General features: G+C 27.7%; 1 protein-coding gene across 5 annotated transcripts in view; it reads left to right on the plus strand.

Annotated features, from left to right (window-relative positions):
- The window catches only part of LOC142224253 (uncharacterized), a 562,139-nt gene that overhangs the window by 521,790 nt on the left and 17,448 nt on the right, over positions 1–22,901 (plus strand). For all 5 annotated transcript variants that reach the window (XM_075294022.1, XM_075294025.1, XM_075294026.1 and 2 more), the window contains one exon: positions 15,795–16,150. In XM_075294022.1, coding sequence (XP_075150137.1) covers positions 15,795–16,150 — 356 coding nt within the window. The remainder of the gene's footprint in view (positions 1–15,794; positions 16,151–22,901) is intronic.

A 22,901-nucleotide genomic window follows, 5' to 3' on the forward strand; every position in this document is an offset into this window, starting at 1 on the left:
TTTCCGCTATGATTCCTATAGAAAATTTTGACAAAATTTTCTATAGGAATAAAATTTTGACAAAATTTTCTATCGGAATAAAATTTTGACAAAATTTCTTATAGGAATAAAATTTTGACAAAAGTTTTCTCGAGGAATAAAATTTTGACAAAATTTCCTCTAGGAATAACATTTTTGACAAAAGTTTTCTCGAGGAATACAATTTTGACAAAATTTCCTCTAGGAATAAAATGTTGACAAAATTTCGACAGAATTTTCTATACTAATAATATTTTGACAAAATTTTCTATAGGAATAAAATTTCCTCTGGGAATAAAATTTTGACAAAATTTTCTATAGGAATAAAATTTTGACAAAATTTCCTCTAAGAATAAAATTTTAACAAAATTTCCTCCAGGAATAAAATTTTAACAAAATTTTCTATAGAAATAAAATTTTGACAAAATTTCCTCTAGGAATAAGATCTTGACAAAATTTTCTATAGAAATAATATTTTGACAGAATTTTCTATAGAAATAAAATGTTGACAAAATTTTCTAAAGGAATAAAATTTTGACAAAATTTTCTAAAGGAATAAAATTTTGACAAAATTTTCTATAGGAATAAAATTTTGACAAAATTGTCTATAGAAATAAAATTTTGAGAGGCTGTAATTTCGTGAACTGCAGGTAAAAAGTACACCAGGGCATCAATGTTTCCTGGTTTTAACAACTCTCTGTGGAAATCTCAAAATGTGGAGTAAAATTTAGTTCAATTTTCGAATAAGTTAGTTCATTCTACCTATAAAATAGTTTACTTTTTTTTTTCGGTGAATAAATAACGCATTTCTTTGGTACAAAGATTTTTACTTGACCAAAAAGTTTTTTATTGAAGACACTTTGTCCTTAGTGTTAGGGAATTCGACTTTAAAATGGTGTCGTAGCATTAAGTATTTAAAACCTAAATTTAAAATTGAATTGCGTTGGTTTAATCCCTCGCTTCTTTGTCTCGGAATCAATACCAAAATTATTGAAGTAAACACAAAAATTAATTTCTATCCAGTTTATTTGTATGATTATTTTAGAGAAAAACGAGAACAATTATTTATTATGTATTCACAAATCACTTGCATACGTAAGCAATTTTTATTAAGAAAAATACAGTTATTTTTTTTAATACAGTTAATTGCTTAATCGCGTCATCACGTATAGATTTAATTTGGAAATAAAAAATTAAAAAAGTTATTGATTTTTTGACATTTACAATAAAGTTTTTAATGGGTTGAATTAAAAATTTAATTGATTTTAATGGCAAACAAAAATCAAAATGTAATTAATAAATCAATAGTATTTCTATACAAGCTAATTTTATTCCTGAACAGAATTTTCAATTATATTCCTAATAGGAAATATAATTTTAATCTGTAATTAAAATTTTAATTGTAATAATTTATATATAAATTCAAAGTGCAAAAATTTTCAATTATTTTCTCAACTGACTTTATTTTTAATTCCATTAAAAATTAATTGTATTAGTTAATTGTTTACATTTTCATCTTCAATCAACTATTTAATTGGAAAAATGTTGGTGATATTTTTTTCTGTTTATATATAAAAAAACAAATTATCCAAAAATTCCCAAATCTCTTTAACACATACCTCGATGAATTCGTCCTTTATTTGTTAGTTTTGTGACTCTCACAACGAACTGAGAATTTGGCCAACGTCAGTATTTACTGTTAACAAATACTAGTCGATTTTTATATTTATATATACACACACGCACATACATACATACTATATACTAACTAAACATATATTTGTATCTATGAGTTTTATCTGTTTAAATGTATTTGTCACAACTCATACACACGCACAAACACATACGAAAAGTCACACATAAAACACGAGACAACGACGACTTTTAGTCTAACAACTGCAACAACTACAAATTTGCCACCAGAGGTGTAGTTAAGAGGATATTTCAGAGTTTTCTGAAGGGGATTTTTGGTTGGCCAATGCCAATTAACGCTAATGAGGGTTATTTTAAGGGATTTCATGTAAAGAGTATAATACATACGTCTCTGGCATGTTAACCCCTCTTTCCCTCTCTGGGGTAAATCAGACATCAACCAGCAGCAAATACAACCACATATAGTTTTGTATAGCCTCCACACCACCACCATCACTACCACAAGCTTCAACAACCAGGCCAATGCGTTTTAAATGCTGCTGTATTTTCTCAATTTCCTTTACAAGCATTTCATTGGCTTTTACAGCGTGCTGCTAAAAAGACGTGAATTTGAATTCATTCCTGACCAAGTTATTCATCATCATACTCTATATTGTGCGTTATTTCCGTTCCGTGAAGAGACGAAATTTTTTGTTCAATCAAAATTAAAAAGTGGCATTGAAATAAATTTTATGAAAAATAATTGCTAGCACAAAATTAAAATACTTTGAAATTTATGTGTATACCAGACACCAAGGAGCCTAATTGTGGTATTGCGTTTTTTTCTCAGTGAACTAGAAAGCAAGTAAACATAAAAATTGTGCTGATATTACAAAAGTTTGTGTTTTTTTTTTGTTTCTAATTAAATTAATCGGTTTTCGTAACACATTAAGTCCCAGTGACGACAAACTTCATCAGCAGTGTGTGGCAAAAGCCCGGCATAAACCCTCTTTAGCCATTATTGTGAAATCCTAACAAGTTTTTTTTTTTATTTTTTGTTTTCAATTAAGCATCAGAGAAAAGTTTTCATTGAAACCCTCAAGAAGGCAAAGCGGCAAAACTGTTGTCTAGTTACGGCTTAAAAACGTGGTTAATTAGTTAGCCTAGAAACAAAGGAAAATTCACCGAACCATAAGCACAGAATAAAAAAAACATCAAACAAAAGGCTCCTAACAAGCTTTAAGGTGAATAATTTCAAATAAAAGAAGGTAAATAAAAGTTAAATATATCGTAGTTGACCTACTTTTAGATAGATGGAAATAATAAAGAAGATATTGATTACACACTGAAAACAAGTGAGGAAAGTCTAAAGTCGGGCGGGACCGACTATATTGTACCCTGCACCACTTTGTAAATCCACATTTTCGATACTATATCAAATCCGTCAAATGTGTTGGGTGCTATATATAAAGGTTTTTGTCCCAAATTCATACATTTAAATCAGACTCCATCTGAACAAAATTTATAATCTATAGACTTAAAATTTAAGTCGGCTAATGCCCTGGGATGGTACACTATGTTAGTAAAAAATTTGGGAAACATTTTAATCTGAACCAATTTTGAGGCAATTTCGCAAAAGTGTATTTATGATTTATCGGTCGATAGATATGTATTAGAAATAAAATTTGAGTCACTTTTACAAGTTTTCGACTTAGCAGTGGCGATTTTACAAGGAAAATGTGGCTATATTGGCCATATTTGCCCAAATCGGAAAAACATATATATGGAAGCTATATAGAAATCTGAACCGATTTTAACCAAATTTGTCATGCATACTTAGTATTTTAATTCTACTCCCTGTGGAAAATTTCACGTAAATCGGACTACAACTTTGACCTCTGTGGTCATATGACGGAAAATCGGGCGAAAGATATATATGAGAACTATATCTGAATTTGAACCGATTTCAATAAAATTTAGCACACTTGACTACACTACTAATTGTAGTCGTAGTGCAAAATTTGAACCAAATTGGGCTAAAACTCTGGCTTCCGGGACCATATAAGCCTATATCGGGCGAAAGATATATATGAGAGCTATATCGCAATCTGAACCGATTTCAATCAAATTTGGCATAGCTGACGTGAGATATATATGGGAGCTATATCTAAATCTGAACCAATTTCTTCTAAAATCAATAGGGTTCTATTCTGACCCAAAACAGGAACTTGTGTCAAATTTGAAGGCGGTTGGACTAAAACTGCGACCTAGACTTTGATCACAAAAATGTGTTCACAGACAGACGGACAGACGGACCTAGCTAGATAGACTCAGGAACCCACCCTGAGCATTTTTGCCAAAGACACCATGTGTCTATATCGTCTCCTTCTGGGTGTTGCAAACATATGCACTAACTTATAATACCCTGTTCCACAGTGTGGCGCAGTGTATAAATATATTGTCATGAGGCCAAAAAGTGTAATATCCTTAAGATACGAATGCGAATTTTGCTTAGTATAGAAGACTCATTTATGTGTATAAATTTTTTCCGTTGTCCAAAAGTCAATAAACCTTTCAATGAAGTCGTTTTGATCTTATAGTTAAGTGCTTCGACTTAAAATTCTGGGCATCTTTACAAGAAAGGAAATTTTCTTTGACTAAGACAACTTGGCTTTAATATTTAATACTGAAAATATCTGAAAAATTAATGAGATCGTCTTTAAGTTTGTTGACTTTTTCTATCTTCACAGAAAAAAATATCACCAATAGGAATATATTTCCAATTAAAAAGTTCATTGAAGTTGAAATTTTTTTCAATTAGTAAATTAATTGATACAATTAACTGTTTAATCAACATAGAAAGATTAAGTTAATGATTGAAAATTTTTATATTTTTAACCCTTAAATGCACACTATATCCTTTGAGATACAACCAGAAAAAACTTCTTAGGTCTTCAAATTTTTACCGAATTATATGATATTAAATTTTTTGTATTTAATACATTATTACGCTATTTCTAAAAATATGTTTTCCGGAAAATTTGTTGTACTTCTCAGTATTCTGCAGTCAAAATTAACAATTAAATGTTGACCAAAAATTCCATTTTAAGCTCAATGAGAAGGGACCTCCTTTTTATAGCCGAGTCCGAACGACGTTCCACATTACAGTGAAACCATTTAGAGAAGCTTTGAAACTTTCAGAAATGCCACCAGAATTACTGAGGTGGAATAATCCACCGCTGAAAAACTTTTTGGTGTTCGGTCGAAGCAGGAATCGAACCCACGACCTTGTGTATGCAAGGCGGGCATGCTAACCATTGCACCGCGGTGGCTCCTAAGAATACCTCTAGATTTCCAATTTCAGGGAAATCGTATAGAAAATACACTTTCTAGACGCCCAAGAAGCAAAGTCGGGAAATCGGTTCATATGGGGGGGACCATTACTTTTTGATGGTCCTAAAATACCTCTAGATTTCCAATTTCAACAAATTGGATAAAAACTAAAATTTTTATAAGCCCAAAACCCCAAATCGGGAGGTCGGTTTATATGGGGACTATATCAAAACTTCGACCGATATAGCCCATCTTCGAACTTGACCTGCCTGCAAACAAAAGACGAATCTCTCTTCAGGCCATTATTGAAGGCTGTAGCGTGATTGCAGCAGACAGACAGACGGACAGATGGACATGCTTATATCGTCTTAAAATTTCTCCCTGATCAAGAATATATATATTTACTTATTTTTGTGAAAACGGCGTGACATCTATAGTTTACTTAAAATTTTTCTTCCTGTTGGGTTCACAGTTGAGTGTGTCAGACGAGCGGCTTAAAAATGATAACAACTCGAAATGATTTTTATACATATCAGTCACACTGTAAAATTGAATTGTTTCCTCAATATGTTTCTATATTGAAGAAGCAGCGTTATCAAAAACTCAATGGTCTAATTTTATCAAAACTCAATGGTCTAATTTTATCGACTATAGGTTTCTAAGTATAACATAGGATTTTAGGATGATCGAGTGATTTTAAGATGATCTGGTATCTGTCTCTTGAACACCCAACAAAATTGGAATTTCTTAAAAAATTCTTTTGAAAATCCAGATTTAAATTTTATCAGATAGGTTATTTATGATCAGATACACGCAAACATTTTTTTCTGATTCAATAACGAAATTAATTTCATTTCATTTATTTCAGTCTATGGATTTATAAAAATCCTTACAGATGTAAGCCATCATCTTAAAAGTAAATTAAATCTAATTTCATTAGAAAATTACGCAATGGAATCGAAAAATCTAAAACTATACTAGAAATCCAGTTTTTTAATTGAAATATCTTGAATCGCGGAAATGATAGTATCAATAACAAACACAATAATTGAAAGTCAATTAAAACCTTAATTGATCCAATTAAAAAATTAATAGATACAATTAATTTTTGTGATTGATTTTGTTTCAATTAAAACAATTTTTTGAATCGATTAAATTTTTAATTGAATATTTTTTAAAACTCAATTAAGACTTTAATTGGAAAAATTTTCTTGACATTTTTTTCTGTGTAAGTTAGGTTATATGTTTTTTTAAGCTCTCAACTCAGGTCATTCCTACCAAAATCGTTGGAAATATTCATCATGAAATAGTTTTGAACAATTTAGAAAAGACTGGCTTCAAAATTAATTACCGCAGGTTTTCGAATCACAAAGTTATACACTGATGTAATAATGTCTCTGGCAAAAAAAATGACATATTAATAATAAATGTAAAAAAATGAAAATTTCTTTTGTCAATACTTTCAATGAAAAAAAAAACCCTATTGCCACAAAAAAGTAAAGTTGATAAATCTCTCGTTATTACATGAAATTTATTCAATGCTTATTCAGTTTTTTTTTTTTGTATTATTCATTATGCCAAGGTTTTGGCAATTTTTCATTTTTCAATATTATTACAAATTCCAATGAAATGACAACAGTTAAACATATAAAATCTATCCTAGACAAAATCTCTGCATTGGATACGAAATATACAATTTATGACTGCAAACAAACAAACAAATCGCTATATCCGGTTGACGGAAATGTAGTCTGTTGTTATTCTTTCCTTACCCTAGAAGACAAATATACATTTAACTATGCTTTAGATATACGAGTATATTAACACATATACATTATAATTTCTATTGTACGTATGTATATGTGAGTGCATTGATGTATATCCTAAAGCATCTTTTTTAGTTATCTCTCATTTTCATTTCTAATGATGATGATGATGATGGTCGTATATTTAAAACTGTAAGCATTTTAAGGATGATTCATTTGCAGGAGGAGACTTAAGCCTTTGAATAGCATATAAATACAAAATCACGTACATATATAGCTATATAGTCAGAATGTTTATTTATAGAATAGTGTAACATAATAATAGAAGTGTCTCGAAATGGAAATACATTTTCATATATTAAAGCCATATATGGTACATATTCTTAAATTTGTATGGTCTATACCATTAGTGTCTAGTACATAATAACTGTGAATTAGACTTTGATTCAATGACAATAGAAGCTAGCCCTTAATGGGTTTTCTCTGAAGAATTTTTATTTTGGACTAACAATAAATAAATTGTTTACGAAAAAAAAGAATACGTTGAGTTTATGAATGATGTTCATAAAACATTTCCACACTGAAAAAAAAGCTTGCCCGGTTCCAAAGATTTTGTCTTTATTTTAAAAAAATTTGGTATTGATTCCGAGCCAAAGAAGCGGAGAATACAAGTAAGGATACTTTTAAGACACAATTCTCTTTTAAATTTGGGTTTTTTGTACTTGCTTCTAGGAAGCAAATTTTAATTCTTCGTTTTTTCAGCTTTTTTTCTTCAAATGCTATCAAAGTCCTTTAAAAACGAGTTAACGACAACATTATTTTGCAAATTCAGAATCGACTTCCGCACCGAAAAAAAGTTAACTCTTTTATAGGAAGAATGAACTACCACGCACGAAAATTGAACTAAATTTTACTCCACATTTTGAGATTTCCACAAAGCGTTGTTAAAACCAGGAAATTTTAATGTCCTGTTGTATATTTTAACTGCAGTTCACGAAATTACATCATCTCATAGAAGAAAAAATTAACTAAAAGTAAAGAAGAAAATCATTGGCGCCAAATCATGACCATTTTAACCATACAGTAGTTCATTCTTACTATTTTTGGGAATCGTACGAAAATTGTCATTTGTTTTAGTTCATATTGAACTTATGTGTACGGTCATTGAACTTTATACTCACGTTTAGTTCATAAAATTTTTGAGACATACTTAAAAAAAGTAAGATTTCATTAAGCTGTGGAAAATTTCGATAAAAATAATAAAATTTAACTACAACAAGCAAATAAATTTTTTCCAATATAAATAAGTTAAATTTAGCGTTAGTTTAACAATGGAAATTTTTTTCTGTGCAGTAGAAATTATGATATGTTTCAAGTAAAACACGTCTTTAAAATAAAGTTTTGAAAAACATGTCCTATATTTGAACGATTTTTTGCTTTGTAGTCAAGATGCAAAAAGACAACAAATTTAAAGACAATTTCATTAAATTTAAAGAATTTTCCAGAATTATTAAAGTCAAGTTGACCATAGCCCAAACATATTTTCTTTCATGTTATGATACCCATTTTTAAGTCAAATCAGTCAATTATAAGGACAATACGACTTCACTGAAATGTTTATCGACTTTTGGACAAGGAAAACAACTTTATATTAGAGAAATGCGTTTTCTATGCTAAGCAAAATTTGCATTCGTATTTTAAAGACATGAAATCTTTGACCTTACGACAATATTTTTTCAGTGCAATGACTGATTTCATAAATTGTAACAACAAAATATATAATAAGTAACAAATAAGTTTTTTCAGCGCAACTCCAAAAAAAGTTTACTTGGATTCAAAGATTTTGACCTTCCCTTACGAATTTTAGTATTTATTCCGAGCCAAAGATGCGGCTTCTTGAAGATAAAGACATCTTTTAGTGACTTATCTGGTTTTAAATCTAGGATCAATAAAATTAAAATTAGGATAAAGTTCTTATTTATCGCTTTTTATACTATAGTAATAAAGTAATCCACGTGCAAACAAATGCTAGTTTAAAAATCTAAGTTACTAAGTATACTTTAAAGTAAACAATGCTTTCTTTTTTCAAAAAAAAAAAAAAAAAAAAAAAACTTTAACAAATCCTGAAAATATGTCTTGGCCTATATTGCGATTTTATCTAAAATCTGAATATTCAATATTTCAGTTAATTTAAGAACTTCAGTTAATTTGAGGACGATTTCTTTAAATCAAACATGTTTTTCTTTACCTTAAGGAAAATTTGCCTTAGATCAAAGGCATAAGACTTTAACGGAGGGACGCAAATTTCCAAAATTGTTGTCCTAAATTTGATAAATTTTTGAAGCAAAGATTATAAACTTTCTTTTAATTAAAATTTAATTATTTTAAAGAAAATTGTCCTTAATATTGTGAAAATTGCTTATCCTAAAATTTAGGTTGCGTAATCTTTAATACCACGTATTTATTTTTTACAAATAGATGCAAAAGTCAACACATTTAAAGATGATTTCATTAATAAAATTATTTCACCTATTTTTAAGTCGAATCGCTTAATTATAAGGATAAAAGGACTTCATTCTAAAGTTTATTGCCTTTTGGACAAGGAAAAACTTTATATCAAAGAAATACGTCTTCTATGCCAAGCAACAACCCATTCGTATTTTAAGTACATGAAATCTTTACCTTCACGATAATATTTTTTTCAGTGTAGTACTACATTTTAATAAATTTTAACGCTAATATTAAATAAATTTCATTATATATTTTTAAGTTTGTCATTCCGTTTGTAACACGTCGAAATATCGATTTCCGACTACACAAAAAATTTTTTTCTGGTTCAATCACGAAATTAATTGATTCAATTAATTCACAATCACAGAAATGATAGTATCAATTAAAAAATTAATTGATCCAATTAAAAAATTAATTGATCCAATTAAAAAATTAATTGATCCAAATAAAAAATTAAAAAAATTAAAAAAATTAAAATTAATACTGTTAATTTTTGTGATTGATTTTTGTTTCAATTAAAAAATTTGTTGAATCAACTAAATTTTTAATTGAATATTTTTTAAATCTCAATTAAGATTTTAATTGGAAAAATTTTCGTTAAATTTTTTTCTGTGTATATAAAGTATATATATTGTTGATCAGGGAGAAATTCTAAGACGATATAGCCATGTCCGTCTGTCTGTTGTAATCACGCTACAGTCTTCAATAGTAAAGCTATCTTGCTTAATTTTTGTACAAACTCCAAGCAGTTCAAGTTCGAAGATGGGCTTTATCGGTCCATGTTTTGATATAGCCCCCATATAAACCAATCCCCGATTTGGGGTCTTGGGCTTCTAAAAACCGTATTTTCTATCCGATTTGCATGGAATTGGAAATCTAGAGGTACTCTAGGACCATAAATAAGTGTGCCGAAAATTGTGTATATCGGTCTAAGGTTTCCTATAGTCCCCATATAGCCCGATCACCCGATTTTACTTTTTGAGCTTCTAAAAATCTTAGTTTTTATTCAATTTACTTGAAATTTGAAATCTAGAGGTTTTTGAGGGCCATAAATAGGTGTTCTGAATAAATTGTGTATAGGTATAGATTTTGATATATCCCTCTTATAAACACGCCCTCCGATTTGGGGTTGGCTTCTGTAGGTTTTTCAGAACCACAACTAGGTGCGCTGAATTTTGTGTATCGGTGCATATTTTAGGCGTAGCACCATATAGACTGATTTCCCGATTTAACTCCTTGGGCTTATATAAACCGTAGTTTTTATCCAATTTTCTGATTTAGTCTTTATCGCTCCATTTGGTAAGTCCTCCATATAGACCTATTTGACTTCTTGAGGGTATAGAAGGTGTATTGATCATGAAAGTTGCTTGTAACTGAAAGTAAAATTTCCAAATCAATAGATTTTAGATTTCAAATCAAGACGTTATTTAAGCAATTCTATATATTATCATTCTATACATTATCAAGTAACACGCTACATCAAAGGTAACTGTTATATTTGATTCATGGTGGTGGGTATTTAAGATTCGGCCTAGCCGAACTTACTGCTGTATATACTTGTTTTTCAAATTATATTTTTCAAAACTTATAGTATATTCTCTGCTATAAATTTTGTAGCCATTTTTAATTCATATTTATTTCTTGGGTATAAATAAATATATTACCCATTTTCAGATAATTGCTGTATCCCTGAAAGTATGCAATATTATTGTAACTAATTTAAAAAGATTCTCCCTTTAAATTCCTTAAAGTAGGCAATATTTTTCTAACTTCCATAAACACTTCATTATTCGTTAAAACACGACATATGTGTCTTGCATAACAACATCAGAATATCATCAGTCTTGGGAAATTGGGGACGAAATTTTGAGTGTGAATATATATTTGACTTCAATGATGTCCTCATTCATGTTGTAATCATTATGTCAGTTTGTTGAAGATATCACTCAGTCAATGAATCACTCAACCAACCATTCATTCTAATATTTAAGAATTCAATTCGTACTAGGTCCCAAAATGACAACATAAGTGCGTTCCCATGAATCTCTAGGGTCCGGAAAACAAAAAAAGTAACGAAAGTGAAATCATCACAAATATAAGCAAAAAAAAAAGGAAAGCTCATAAAAAAGTTTAAATTAAAACACAGAAATAAATACACAGAGCCAAAAGCAATAAAAGCAGACAGAAAATTATGCAAAAAAGAATATAAAATAAAATTGAATGCGGACAAGGACGAAAAAATTGAATCATGATTGGAGATCTTAAACAATCTTAGTTTAAGTAGAAACCAAAATGTTTAGATGGTTTGCTAAAGCCATAGATTAACCTTGAGAAGACTTCAAAAAAAATACAAAAAGTCATATAAGTTTATATATAAAAATCCATCCAATTTGGAATTTTAATGAGAATAAAATGTCTACTTTTCGATTTTTTCAAAATTTGAAAATTTCGTAAAAAATCTATTCCCTTATTTTTTCCTAGCCACGGAAGACAATTTTTATCAAAGACAAAATTCATGCTCTTTTCAATCATAAAATGATTCATTTTGGAATTTTAATGAGACTTTTTTGATTTTTGTTTTAATTTCAAAGGCTTGATAAATGATTATTATACTTATTCCAAATTTGGAAAAGAAGCCGTTTTTAATTTCGAACAGATTCATTTTCGACTTTTCAATTCAAATTCGACTTTCCGATTAGCCAATTTGATGTTGCGATTAAAAAAATCGATTAGTCCATAAGTCGACTTTTGTATCCTTAAAAAAAATACTACTTGGAGATTTTGAGTTGCCTTCAAGGATTTTCGTATTGATTCCCAACAATATATGCGGCTTCTTTAAAATAAAGAAATTATTTATTATTATTATTATTATTTAGCTTTAATTTGAGGCTCTATACATAAAAAAGTGACCGACCAACAGGAACAAGAATTTAGGTCAATTGCAGAAAATTTTAGAAAAAAATAAGTAAATTGTTTTTCGAAAAATCCAAGAAAATTTATTAAACATAATTGTTTTTATAGGATGGGGGTATATTAACTTTGTCATTCCGTTTGTAACACATCGAAATATTGCTCTAAGACCCCATAAAGTATATATATATATATATTCTGGGTCGTGGTGAAATTCTGGGTCGATCTAAGCATGCCCGTCCGTCCGTCCATCTGTTGAAAACACGCTAACTTCCGAACGAAACAAGCTATCGACTTGAAACTTGGCACAAGTAGTTGTTATTGATGTAGGTCGGATGGTATTGCAAATGGGCCATATCGGTCCACTTTTACGTATAGCCCCCATATAAACGGACCCCCAAATTTGGCTTGCGGGGACTCTAAGAGAAGCACATTTCATGCGATCCGGCTGAAATTTTGTACATGGTGTCAGCATATGATCTCTAACAACCATGCAAAAAATGGTCCACATAGGTCCATAATTATATATAGTCCCCATATAAACCAATCACCGGATTTGACCTCCGGAGCCTCTTGGAAGACCAAAATTCATCTGATTCAGTTGAAATTTGGTACGTGGTGTTAATATATGGCCTCAAACACCAATGCAAAAATTGGTCGAAATCGGTCCATAATTATATATAGCCCCCATATAAACCGATCCCCAGATTTAACATCCGGAGCCCCTTGGAAGAGCAAAATGGGAGTGTAACATTGCAAAAATGTCTTTGGTGCCATACGAAGCTCAAGATGGCTTATGTGTGGTAAAATTTACAAAGAAATTAAGATCTATTGCGTGGAAATACGAATTTAGTAAATCTTTAAATTATTAAAGTCAAGGAAATGTCCATATTTGAGAAATTTTAACTAACAATTAATTTTTTTGTGGAACTAAAATGTGTGTAAAAAGTGTAAAATGTCTTTATTTTAAAGAAAAGTATCCTTTACATTGTGTTAATTGCATATCCTAAAATTTAGGTTGCATAATTATGTGTGAATTACATATCCTTAAATTTAGGTTGCGTAATCTTTGGGATCCAAAGATTTTGACTTTCCTTTAAGAATTTTGCTATTGCTTCCAAGGCAGAGATACAGCTTAAAAATTTACATTAAAGCATATACTTCAAAATAAAATAGTAAAAAATAACTTTAAAACATAGATGTAAAATCCTCAGAATAAGTCGTAGCCTACACTGAAAACAATATTTACGTGATATTAAAGATTAGGCAACACAAACTTTAGGATGCAAAATTTACAAAATATTAGGGACAAATTTCTTTAAAATAATGAAATTTTAATTAAAATAAAGTTTATAATCTTTGCTTTGCAAAAAAATTTTTCATTAAATTTAGGACACAAATTTTGTAATTTTCCTTAAAGTAAAGAAACACATTTTTGATTTAAAGAAATTGTCCTTAAATTGAATGAAATAGTGAAACTTTAGATTTAAGATAAAAACGCTTCAAATATAGTCTAAGACTTATTTTGAGGACTTAGGGTCTTTGGTTTAAAGTTTTTTTTTTTTTTTTTTTTTTGAATTAGGAAAACATTTTTTACTTTGAAGTATCCGTTATAATTTGGATTTTTAAACTGGCATTGGTTTGTACGTGAGTACCTTTATTAATACTCCGCGAAAAGAGAATGAAAATTTGATTAATGACATCTGTGTCCTAATTTTAATTTTATTGGCCCTAGATATAAAGCCAGATAGGTCGCTAAAAATTTCTTTATTTTAAAGAAGCCGCATCTTTGGCTCGGAATCAATACCAAAATCTTTAGGGGAAGGTCAAAATCTTTGGATCGAAGTAAACTTACAAATCTAAATTATAGCAGATACTTCAAAATAAAAAATAACTTTAAACCGAAGATGAAAAATCCTCAGTATATGTTATAGCTTATATTTGAAAATTAGTTAAAATATTTAACATCTGAATTAATTTAAAGATTATTCCTTTAAATAAAAAATTTGTACTTCAAGGAAAATTTGCCTTACATAAATGACGACTTTAACGGAAGGACGCACATTTCAAAAATTAGTATCCATAATTTAATGAAAAAATTTAAAGCATACATTCTGAACTTTCCTTTAATTAAAATTTTCTTATTTTAAAAAATACTTAAAAATTACTTAATATTATGGACATTGCTTATCATTTATTATCAATTATGTTAACTTTGGTTTAAGGCTATATAAACACAGCTACTATAATTACTATATGTCGCCGGTGATCATATCAATAATTTTATTTTTCTCTGCTGGTTAGGTGTATAGAGTTTTATTTTATTTATCACCATTTATTTTTTATTCCAAAAATATTATTTTATTTATTCCCTATATTTTATTTTAGTTTATTTTATTTTGCTTTATTTTATTATTTTTTATTATTTTATTTTATTTTACTTTATATTTATTTTATTTTATTTTATTTTATTTTATTTTATTTTATTTTAGCTTATTTTATTTTATTTTATTTTATTTTATTTTATTTTATTTTATTTTATTTTATTTTATTTTATTTTACTTTATTTTATATATATTTTATTTTACTTTATTTTATTTTATATTTATTTAATTTTACTTTATTTTATTTTATTTTATTTTATATTTATTTTATTTTACTTTATTTTATTTTATTTTATTTTATTTTATTTTATTTTATTTTATTTTACTTTATGTTATGTTATTTTATTTTACTTTATTTTATATTTATTTTTTTTAAATTTATTTTATTTTACTTTATTTTATTTTATTTTATTTTATTTTATTTTATTTTATTTTATTTTATTTTACTTTATGTTATGTTATTTTATTTTACTTTATTTTATATTTATTTTATTTTACTTTATTTTATTTTATTTTATTTTATTTTATTTTATTTTATTTTACTTTATGTTATGTTATTTTATTTTACTTTATTTTATATTTATTTTATTTTAATTTATTTTATATTTATTTTATTTTACTTTATATTTATTTTATTTTATTTTATTTTACTTTACTTTATTTTATTTTAGCTTATTTTATTTTACTTTATATTTATTTTATTTTACTTTATTTTATATTTATTTTATTTTACTTTATTTTATTTTATTTTATTTTATTTTATTTTATTTTATTTTATTTTATTTTATTTTATTTTATTTTATTTTACTTTATTTTACTTTATTTTATTTTATATTTATTTTACTTTACTTTATTTTATTTTATTTTAATTTATTTTATATTTATTTTATTTTATTTTATTTTATTTGATTTTATTTTATTTAATTTTATTTTATATATATATTTATTTTACTATATTTTATTTTATTTTATTTTACTTTATTTTATTTTATATTTATTTTATTTTACTTTACTTTATTTTATATTCATTTTATTTTATTTTTTTAAATTTATTTACTTATCTAATATATAAAAAATTTAAGATCTTATAAACTCTTTTTTGAAGCCTAATGAATAAATACGCACTAAATAGAATATGATTATAAACTACTGATATATTCAGGCTATAAGAAAATGTTTTTTTTTACGAAATAGCTTTAAAGCTTTTATAATAAAATATTTTTATTTTTATAATTTGCAGAAAATGTTGGCTTGAATCTTCTTTTGTGGGCATACGTCCCTTGGACTCACCGCAAACACCTGTCATTGAAGGAGCACCATTTATTGGTGCAGCCAATTTAAGGCCTGGTTTAAATAGCACTTTCACTAATAACAACAACAACCATAGCTTCCATATTGCCAATCATAATATCAATGCCGGTAATACAGTAGGAGTAACGGCGTCAGCATTTCTAAATTCATCGGCGCCTTTAACTGGAAATGATTTACAACAATTAACACGTATGAACAACGGCGGTTTTAATAACGGTACGACGACGACGAGTAGCAGTAGTGGAGGCGGTGGTGGCGTTGGCGGTATTATACACTATCCCGTCGGTGAGTTGAAGAGAAAGAAAAAAGCGTATTTAATATAAGTAACAAATTTTCGCACAAAGAGAAAAAAAATTAAAAACAATTATCACAAAAAAAAACTAAATTTTTTTATATAGAGAAAAATATGTTTCAAAAGAAAACAAAAAAGAAATGCAAATATATGTAATATTTAGTCTAGATGTTTAGCGAAAACGTAACACAAAATGAAAATCAATTCATATATACACACACAGATGAAAATGCTAACCACAAATGTAGTTTTTTTAGAATACCTATATACACAGATAATTAAGTAAATCGTATTTAATTTTTAATTTGTTTTATATCAAGATTTTTTTTCGATATTTTGCCCTCCATGTTTCATAAGATGTGTATATTTAATTTTTGCTTTCCCTAAAGAAATTTTTAATTAAATTTTGATTTTTATTTCCTTTTGTAAGCTTAGCTTTTTCTGTTTGCAATATTCATTACTACTTAGATCCCTTAAAATTGTATGATATTTACAAATAATATAATTTTGTAAATTTAGTTCATCTTTTTTCTTTATTTTTTTTTTTATTTTTTGTTAAGCACAAAAATTGCTCATTTATACAAATATTAATTTTGTAAACAAAATTTTATACATCAAAACAAATTTAAGAAAATTTATTAATAAAGTGATGACATGACATTTCAAAATTTTATTTCGACATTTCTTATTGTTTGGTATGTATTATGTTTTATTTATTGTTTTTAGTTCAATATATGTCTAAAAGGGGTATTTTTGAGAAATGGACTTGGCTTTGTTAACTATAAAAATATATATAACAAAATGTCCTGTTGTTAAAGCTTTTTTTGTAGTTTAGATTTTCGATGAGATTAGTAAAGGGAAGATAAAAATATTTTTTTTTTTTTTTTTGTCAAAACCTTACGAGAAGAAATATTTCATAAACCATTTTTCAAGATCAGATTTTGTCTAAATAACCTATCCCCAAGGGATTTTGTGAAATAACTTTGCAATTTTATTTTCCTCCCTCCAAATACATCGAAATTCTTTAACTAAGGAAAGCTTAAAGTTTAACACATTATGGGGACATGTTCTACAATACGTCCTTGAAATTTCAGAATGCATATTTCCCTATATTTGATTTTCATAAATATATTCAAAAGTGCCTAAGTTTGAAATCCTTAGGATAATCCCATTACTAAAGTTTCCCTAAACCCTCATGATCTTCCTCCAACTAGTATCGAAAATCTCTAACTAAGAAAAGCTTGAAGTTTAAAACACATTATGGGGACATGTTTAACACATTATGGGGACATGTCCTCGAAATTTTAGAATGCATTTTTTCCCATATTTGATTTTCTAAAACAATTCATACAATTTTGAAATCTTAAGGATAGTCAAAAATGCATGATTTTGAAATCCTTGGGAAAACCCCATTACTAAAGTTTCCTTAAATCATCACGACCTTCTAAGTAAATAAAAATTTTTTGTCATTTGGCATCTTAAAGACAAAAAATGTGTTGGTAGAATTTTCTATTTAGGCCTTGTTTTTAAATTAGAACAATTCACCTAAATTTGGAAATAAAAAAAATGAAACAAAAATTCCAAACAAAGCCATATCGGTCATTCTTTGAAACCCCTAACATATTTCGGCATAAAACAATCCAAAATTCATTTAACCAAAAAAAAAAAAAAAACAATTCATAATTCATAAAAACTAAAACTAAATCATCATCACTATTTTGAAACTAATATAAAAGCTACGAATCATATCATCGAAATGAAAAAAAGAAAATCATTAAGCAATATTTTCAATATTTATTTTTTTTAGAATTATTGTTTAATTGATCAAATAAATATATTAGAACTTTTTTTGTTTAATGTAAAACACCCACTTGATCATGAAGCACTTAAATACAAAAACAAATGTCTAGCCTTTAATTTTATTTTCTTTTAATTTAATTTATGTAGATGCTTTACATATATAGAAATCATAATTGTTAATAAAAAAAACTTTTAATAATTATATGTATTTATTTTGATTTTATTTTTTAATTTTTTTCGCATATTTTAAATACAAACTATATACTCTTTTATTATATAAACATATCAATATTTATATTTATGATCATACACATATATATTACTGCAACTTTTATTTATAATTTTTAAATATCAAATGCAACAAAATATCGATACGATTTACAATTTTTAAGTTTTGTTTTTTTTTTTTAAATAAAAACTATAAATATTTTTATGTTAGAAAAAAATTTGTGTTTTTATTTATTTTTTTATTTACACTGATTGGGGAAAAGGCATAGTCTTGAAAAAAAATACTAAATAAATAATAGGAGGGTGAGAATATGTGGTATAGAAAAACTTTCAAATCATACTTATCTAATGGCCAAGAGAGAACAAAAAAATCAAATTAATTTTTGGACTTAGTTAAACTTTACAATAATCCGATAAGTACATGGCCGCTGTCACGGAATGTTACCAAATTCACAATGGTATGCCTGTCAAACTACATAGAAAAAAGTAGTTATTTGGATTTAATCACAAAATTAATTTTATATAATTTTCTTCAGTCACGGAAATCACGAATGCCAATTAAAAAAATAACTAGTATAACTATTTTGATAAAAAAAAAAGTTAATTGAGTCAATTAACTTATTAATTGGGTTTTTTAAATTTAAGTAACATTTTTAAAAATTTTGGTGATATCTTTTCCTGTGTAAATAATATGTTTTTTATTGATTCAATTACAAAAATTAATTGTTTTTTTATTATACCCTGCGCCACACTGTGGAACAGTCCATGTTCCTTATTTGGGTCAGAATAGAACCCTATTGATTTTGGAAGAAATCGGTTCAGATTTAGATATAGCTCCCATATATATCTTTCGCCCGATATGCACTAATATGGACCCAGCAGCCAGAGTTTTATACCGATTTGCTTGAAATTTTGTACAAACGTAACACTTAGTCGTATATGGCCCCAGAAGCCAGATTTTTGGCCGAATTTGGTTGAAATTTTGCACTAGGAGTACAATTAGTAGTGCAGTGAAGTGTGCAAAATTTGATTGAAATCGGTTCAGATTTAGATATAGCTCCCATATATATCTTTCGCCCGATATGGACTAATATGGTCCTAAAAGTCAGAGTTTTGGCCCAATTTGGTTTAAATTGTGCACAGGGAGTAGATTTAGCATTGTAGCTATGCGTGCCAAATTTGGTTGAAATCGATTTAGATTTAGATATAGCTCCCATATATATCTTTCGCCCGATATGGACTAATATGGTCCTAGAAGCCAGAGTTTTGGCCCAATTGGTTTGAAATATTGCACTAGGAGTACAATTAGTAGTGCAGTTAAGTGTGCAAAATTTGATTGAAATTGGTTCAGATTTAGATTTAGCTCCCATATATATCTTTCGCCCGATATGGACTAATATGGTTCTAATAGCCAGAGTTTTGGCCCAATTTGGTTGAAATTTTGCACAGGGAGTAGATTTAGCATTGTAGCTATGCGTGCCAAATTTGATTGAAATCGGTTCAGATTTGTATATAGCTCCCATATATAGATTTCGCCCGATTTACACTCATATGACCATAGAGGCCAATTTTTTACTCCGATTTAGTTGAAATTTTGCACAGGGAGTAGAATTAGCATTGTTGCTATGCGTGCCAAATTTGGTTGAAATCGGTTTAGATTTAGATATAGCTCCCACATATATGTTTTTCTGATTTCGACAAAAATGCTAAAAACACCAACAATTTCCTTTTAAAATCGCCACTGCTTAGTCGAAAAGTTGTAAAAATGACTCTAATTTTCCTAAACTTCTAATACATATATATCGAGCGATAAATCATAAATAAACTTTTGCGAAGTTTCCTTAAAATTGCTTCAGATTTAACTGTTTCCCATATTTTTTTACTAACATTATGTTCCACCCTAGTGCATTTTGAGTCTATAGATTTTGTAGAAGTCTATCAAATTCTGTCCAGATCGAGTGATATTTAAATGTATGTATTTGGGACAAACCTTTATATATAGCCCCCAACACATTTGACGGATGTGATATGGTATCGAAAATTTAGATCTACAAAGTGGTGCAGGGTATAATATAGTCGGCACCGCCCGACTTTAGACTTTCCTTACTTGTTTTTATATAATTTTTTTCAGTCACTTAAAATTAAAAAAAAAGTAATTGATATAACCATTTTGATAAACAAAAAAAAATATCGAATCAATTAACCTATTAATTGAATGTTTTTTTAATTTAATTAAAAATTTGAATTAAACAAGTATATACGGCCGTAAGTTCGGCCAGGCCGAAGCTTATGAACCCTCCACCATGGATTGCGTAGAAACGTCTTCTACAGACTGTTATCCACAATCGAATAACTTGGGTTGCGGTAACACTTACCTCCTAAAATTAAATTGTAAGTTAGTCCATATGTGGTATATATTAAACGAAAAAAAGGTCGATTAAATACATATATAATTCCGTTTGACAAAATTTTCTATAGAAATAAAATTTTGACAAAATTTTTTATAGAAGTAAAATTTCACAAAATTTTATATAGAATAAAATTTAAACAAAATTTTCTATAGAAATAAAATTTTGACAATTTTCTCTATAGAAATAAAATTTTGACAAAATATTCTATAGAAATAAAATTTTGACAAAATTTTCCATTGAAATAAAATTTTGACAAAATATTCTATATACAATTTTTTTTGACAAAATTTTCTATAGAAAAAAAAATTGGCAAAATTTTCTATAGAAATAAAATTTGGGCAAAATTTTCTATAGAAATAAAATTTTGAGAAAATTTTCTATAGAAATAAAATTTTGGCAAAATTTTCTATAGAAATAAAATTTAGGCAAAATTTTCTATAGAAATAAAATTTTGACAAAATTTTCTATAGAAATAAAATTTTGACAAAATTTTCTATAGAAATAAAATTTTGACAAAATTTTCTATTGAAATAAAATTTTGACAAAATTTTCAATAGAAATAAAATTTTGACAAAATTTTCTATAGAAATAAAATTTTGACACAATTTTTTATAGAAATAAAATTTTGGTAGATTATTTTTGGCTCGAGTGACAACCGTGATTATGAAACGATATGGGCCAATTTTTGTGTGATTGGGATCCACATATGTAACTATAGACGGATATGGACCCATTTTGGCATGGTTGTTTGCTGCCATATACTAACACCATTTTACAAATTTCAACCGGATCGGATGAATTTTGCTCCTCCAAAGGGCTCGGGAGGTAAAATATGGGGAACGGTTTATATGGGGGCTATATGTAATTATAAACCGATATGGACCAATTCCTGCATGGTTGTTATAGACCATATAGTGAAACCACGTACCAAATTTCAACCGAATCGGATGAATTTTCTTCCTCCAAAGGGCTCGAGAGGTAAAATCTGGGGAACGGTTTATATTTATGGGGGCTATACGTAAAAGTGAGCCGATATGGCCAATTTGCAATACCATTCGACCTACATCAATAGCAAGTACTTATGCCAAGTTTCAATTTATGTTAGATAAAAAAGGCAGATTAAATACCTGTATACACACAAAAAGAATTTTTATCAGATTCAATCACAAGATTAATTGATCCAATTAATTTGTGCATTGAAATGTCTTCAATCATGAAAATGATAGTATCAATCACAGTTTTAGTTGAGCATCAAAAAATATTTGATTAAAAAATTAATTGATTTCATTAGCAAATTTCAATTATTTTTTTAATGGATTCAATTAATTTTTTAATTGATGTTGATTGCAAAATGCAATTAATTTTTTAATTAAAACGAAACTATTTTTAATCGCTATACTATATTTCAATCACTTTCTATAACTATCTTTAATTCTTTTTAATGGGTTTGAAAAATTCATAGTTTAAAAAAAAAAATTTTAACTTTTTAGAATTAAAAAAATTATATCCATAGGACAGTTAGTCCTACTCTTCCGACTTTGATTAAAAAGTTAATTGTATTAATTAATTTTTTAATTGAAAATTTGAATAATTTCAATCATTGACTTAATTGACTTAATGTTTATATGGGGCTATATATAATTATGTACCGATGGGGACCAATTTTTGTATTGTTCTTAGAGGACGTAAACTTACTTCACGTACGAAATTTTAAGGGGATCGAGAACATTGAGAACATTTGCTAACATCACGTACAAAATTTCCACAGAATCGTATGAATTTCATCCATTCATTCTTCTAGAAGCTCCGGAAGTCAAATCTGGGATTCGGTTTTTATGGGGGATATATATAAAAATGAACCGAATTTCCGCATGGTTGTGATCATGCACTAACATCATGCACTAACATCTCGTAACAAATTCACCCTGATGGGATGAAGTTTGCACTTCCAATAGGATCCGTAAGTCACATTTTGGGGGTCCGTTTATATATTAGTAGCTTCTTGTGCCAAGTTTCAAGTCGGTAGCTTATTTCGTTCGAAAGTCAGCGAGATTTCAACAGACGGTCTGACTCTTACAATTGCCACTATTGCGGTTATACGTGCTCATACGAGCGCAATTTATGTTGTTTACAGCAACTTAAAAGATTCACCTCGTCAACAAAAAAAAATGCAATTAAATTGTGAAAATTTTCGTGCAATTATTGTTTACAACTTTCGACTTGGATTAACTCAACATATATATATATATATATATATTAGAGTGACCGCAACTTATATGGGGCAAAAAAAATGTCGGAATCTTGT

The sequence above is a fragment of the Haematobia irritans genome, chromosome 2, assembly GCF_050003625.1.
Source record: "Haematobia irritans isolate KBUSLIRL chromosome 2, ASM5000362v1, whole genome shotgun sequence".
In the NCBI taxonomy this organism is placed as follows: domain Eukaryota; kingdom Metazoa; phylum Arthropoda; class Insecta; order Diptera; family Muscidae; genus Haematobia; species Haematobia irritans.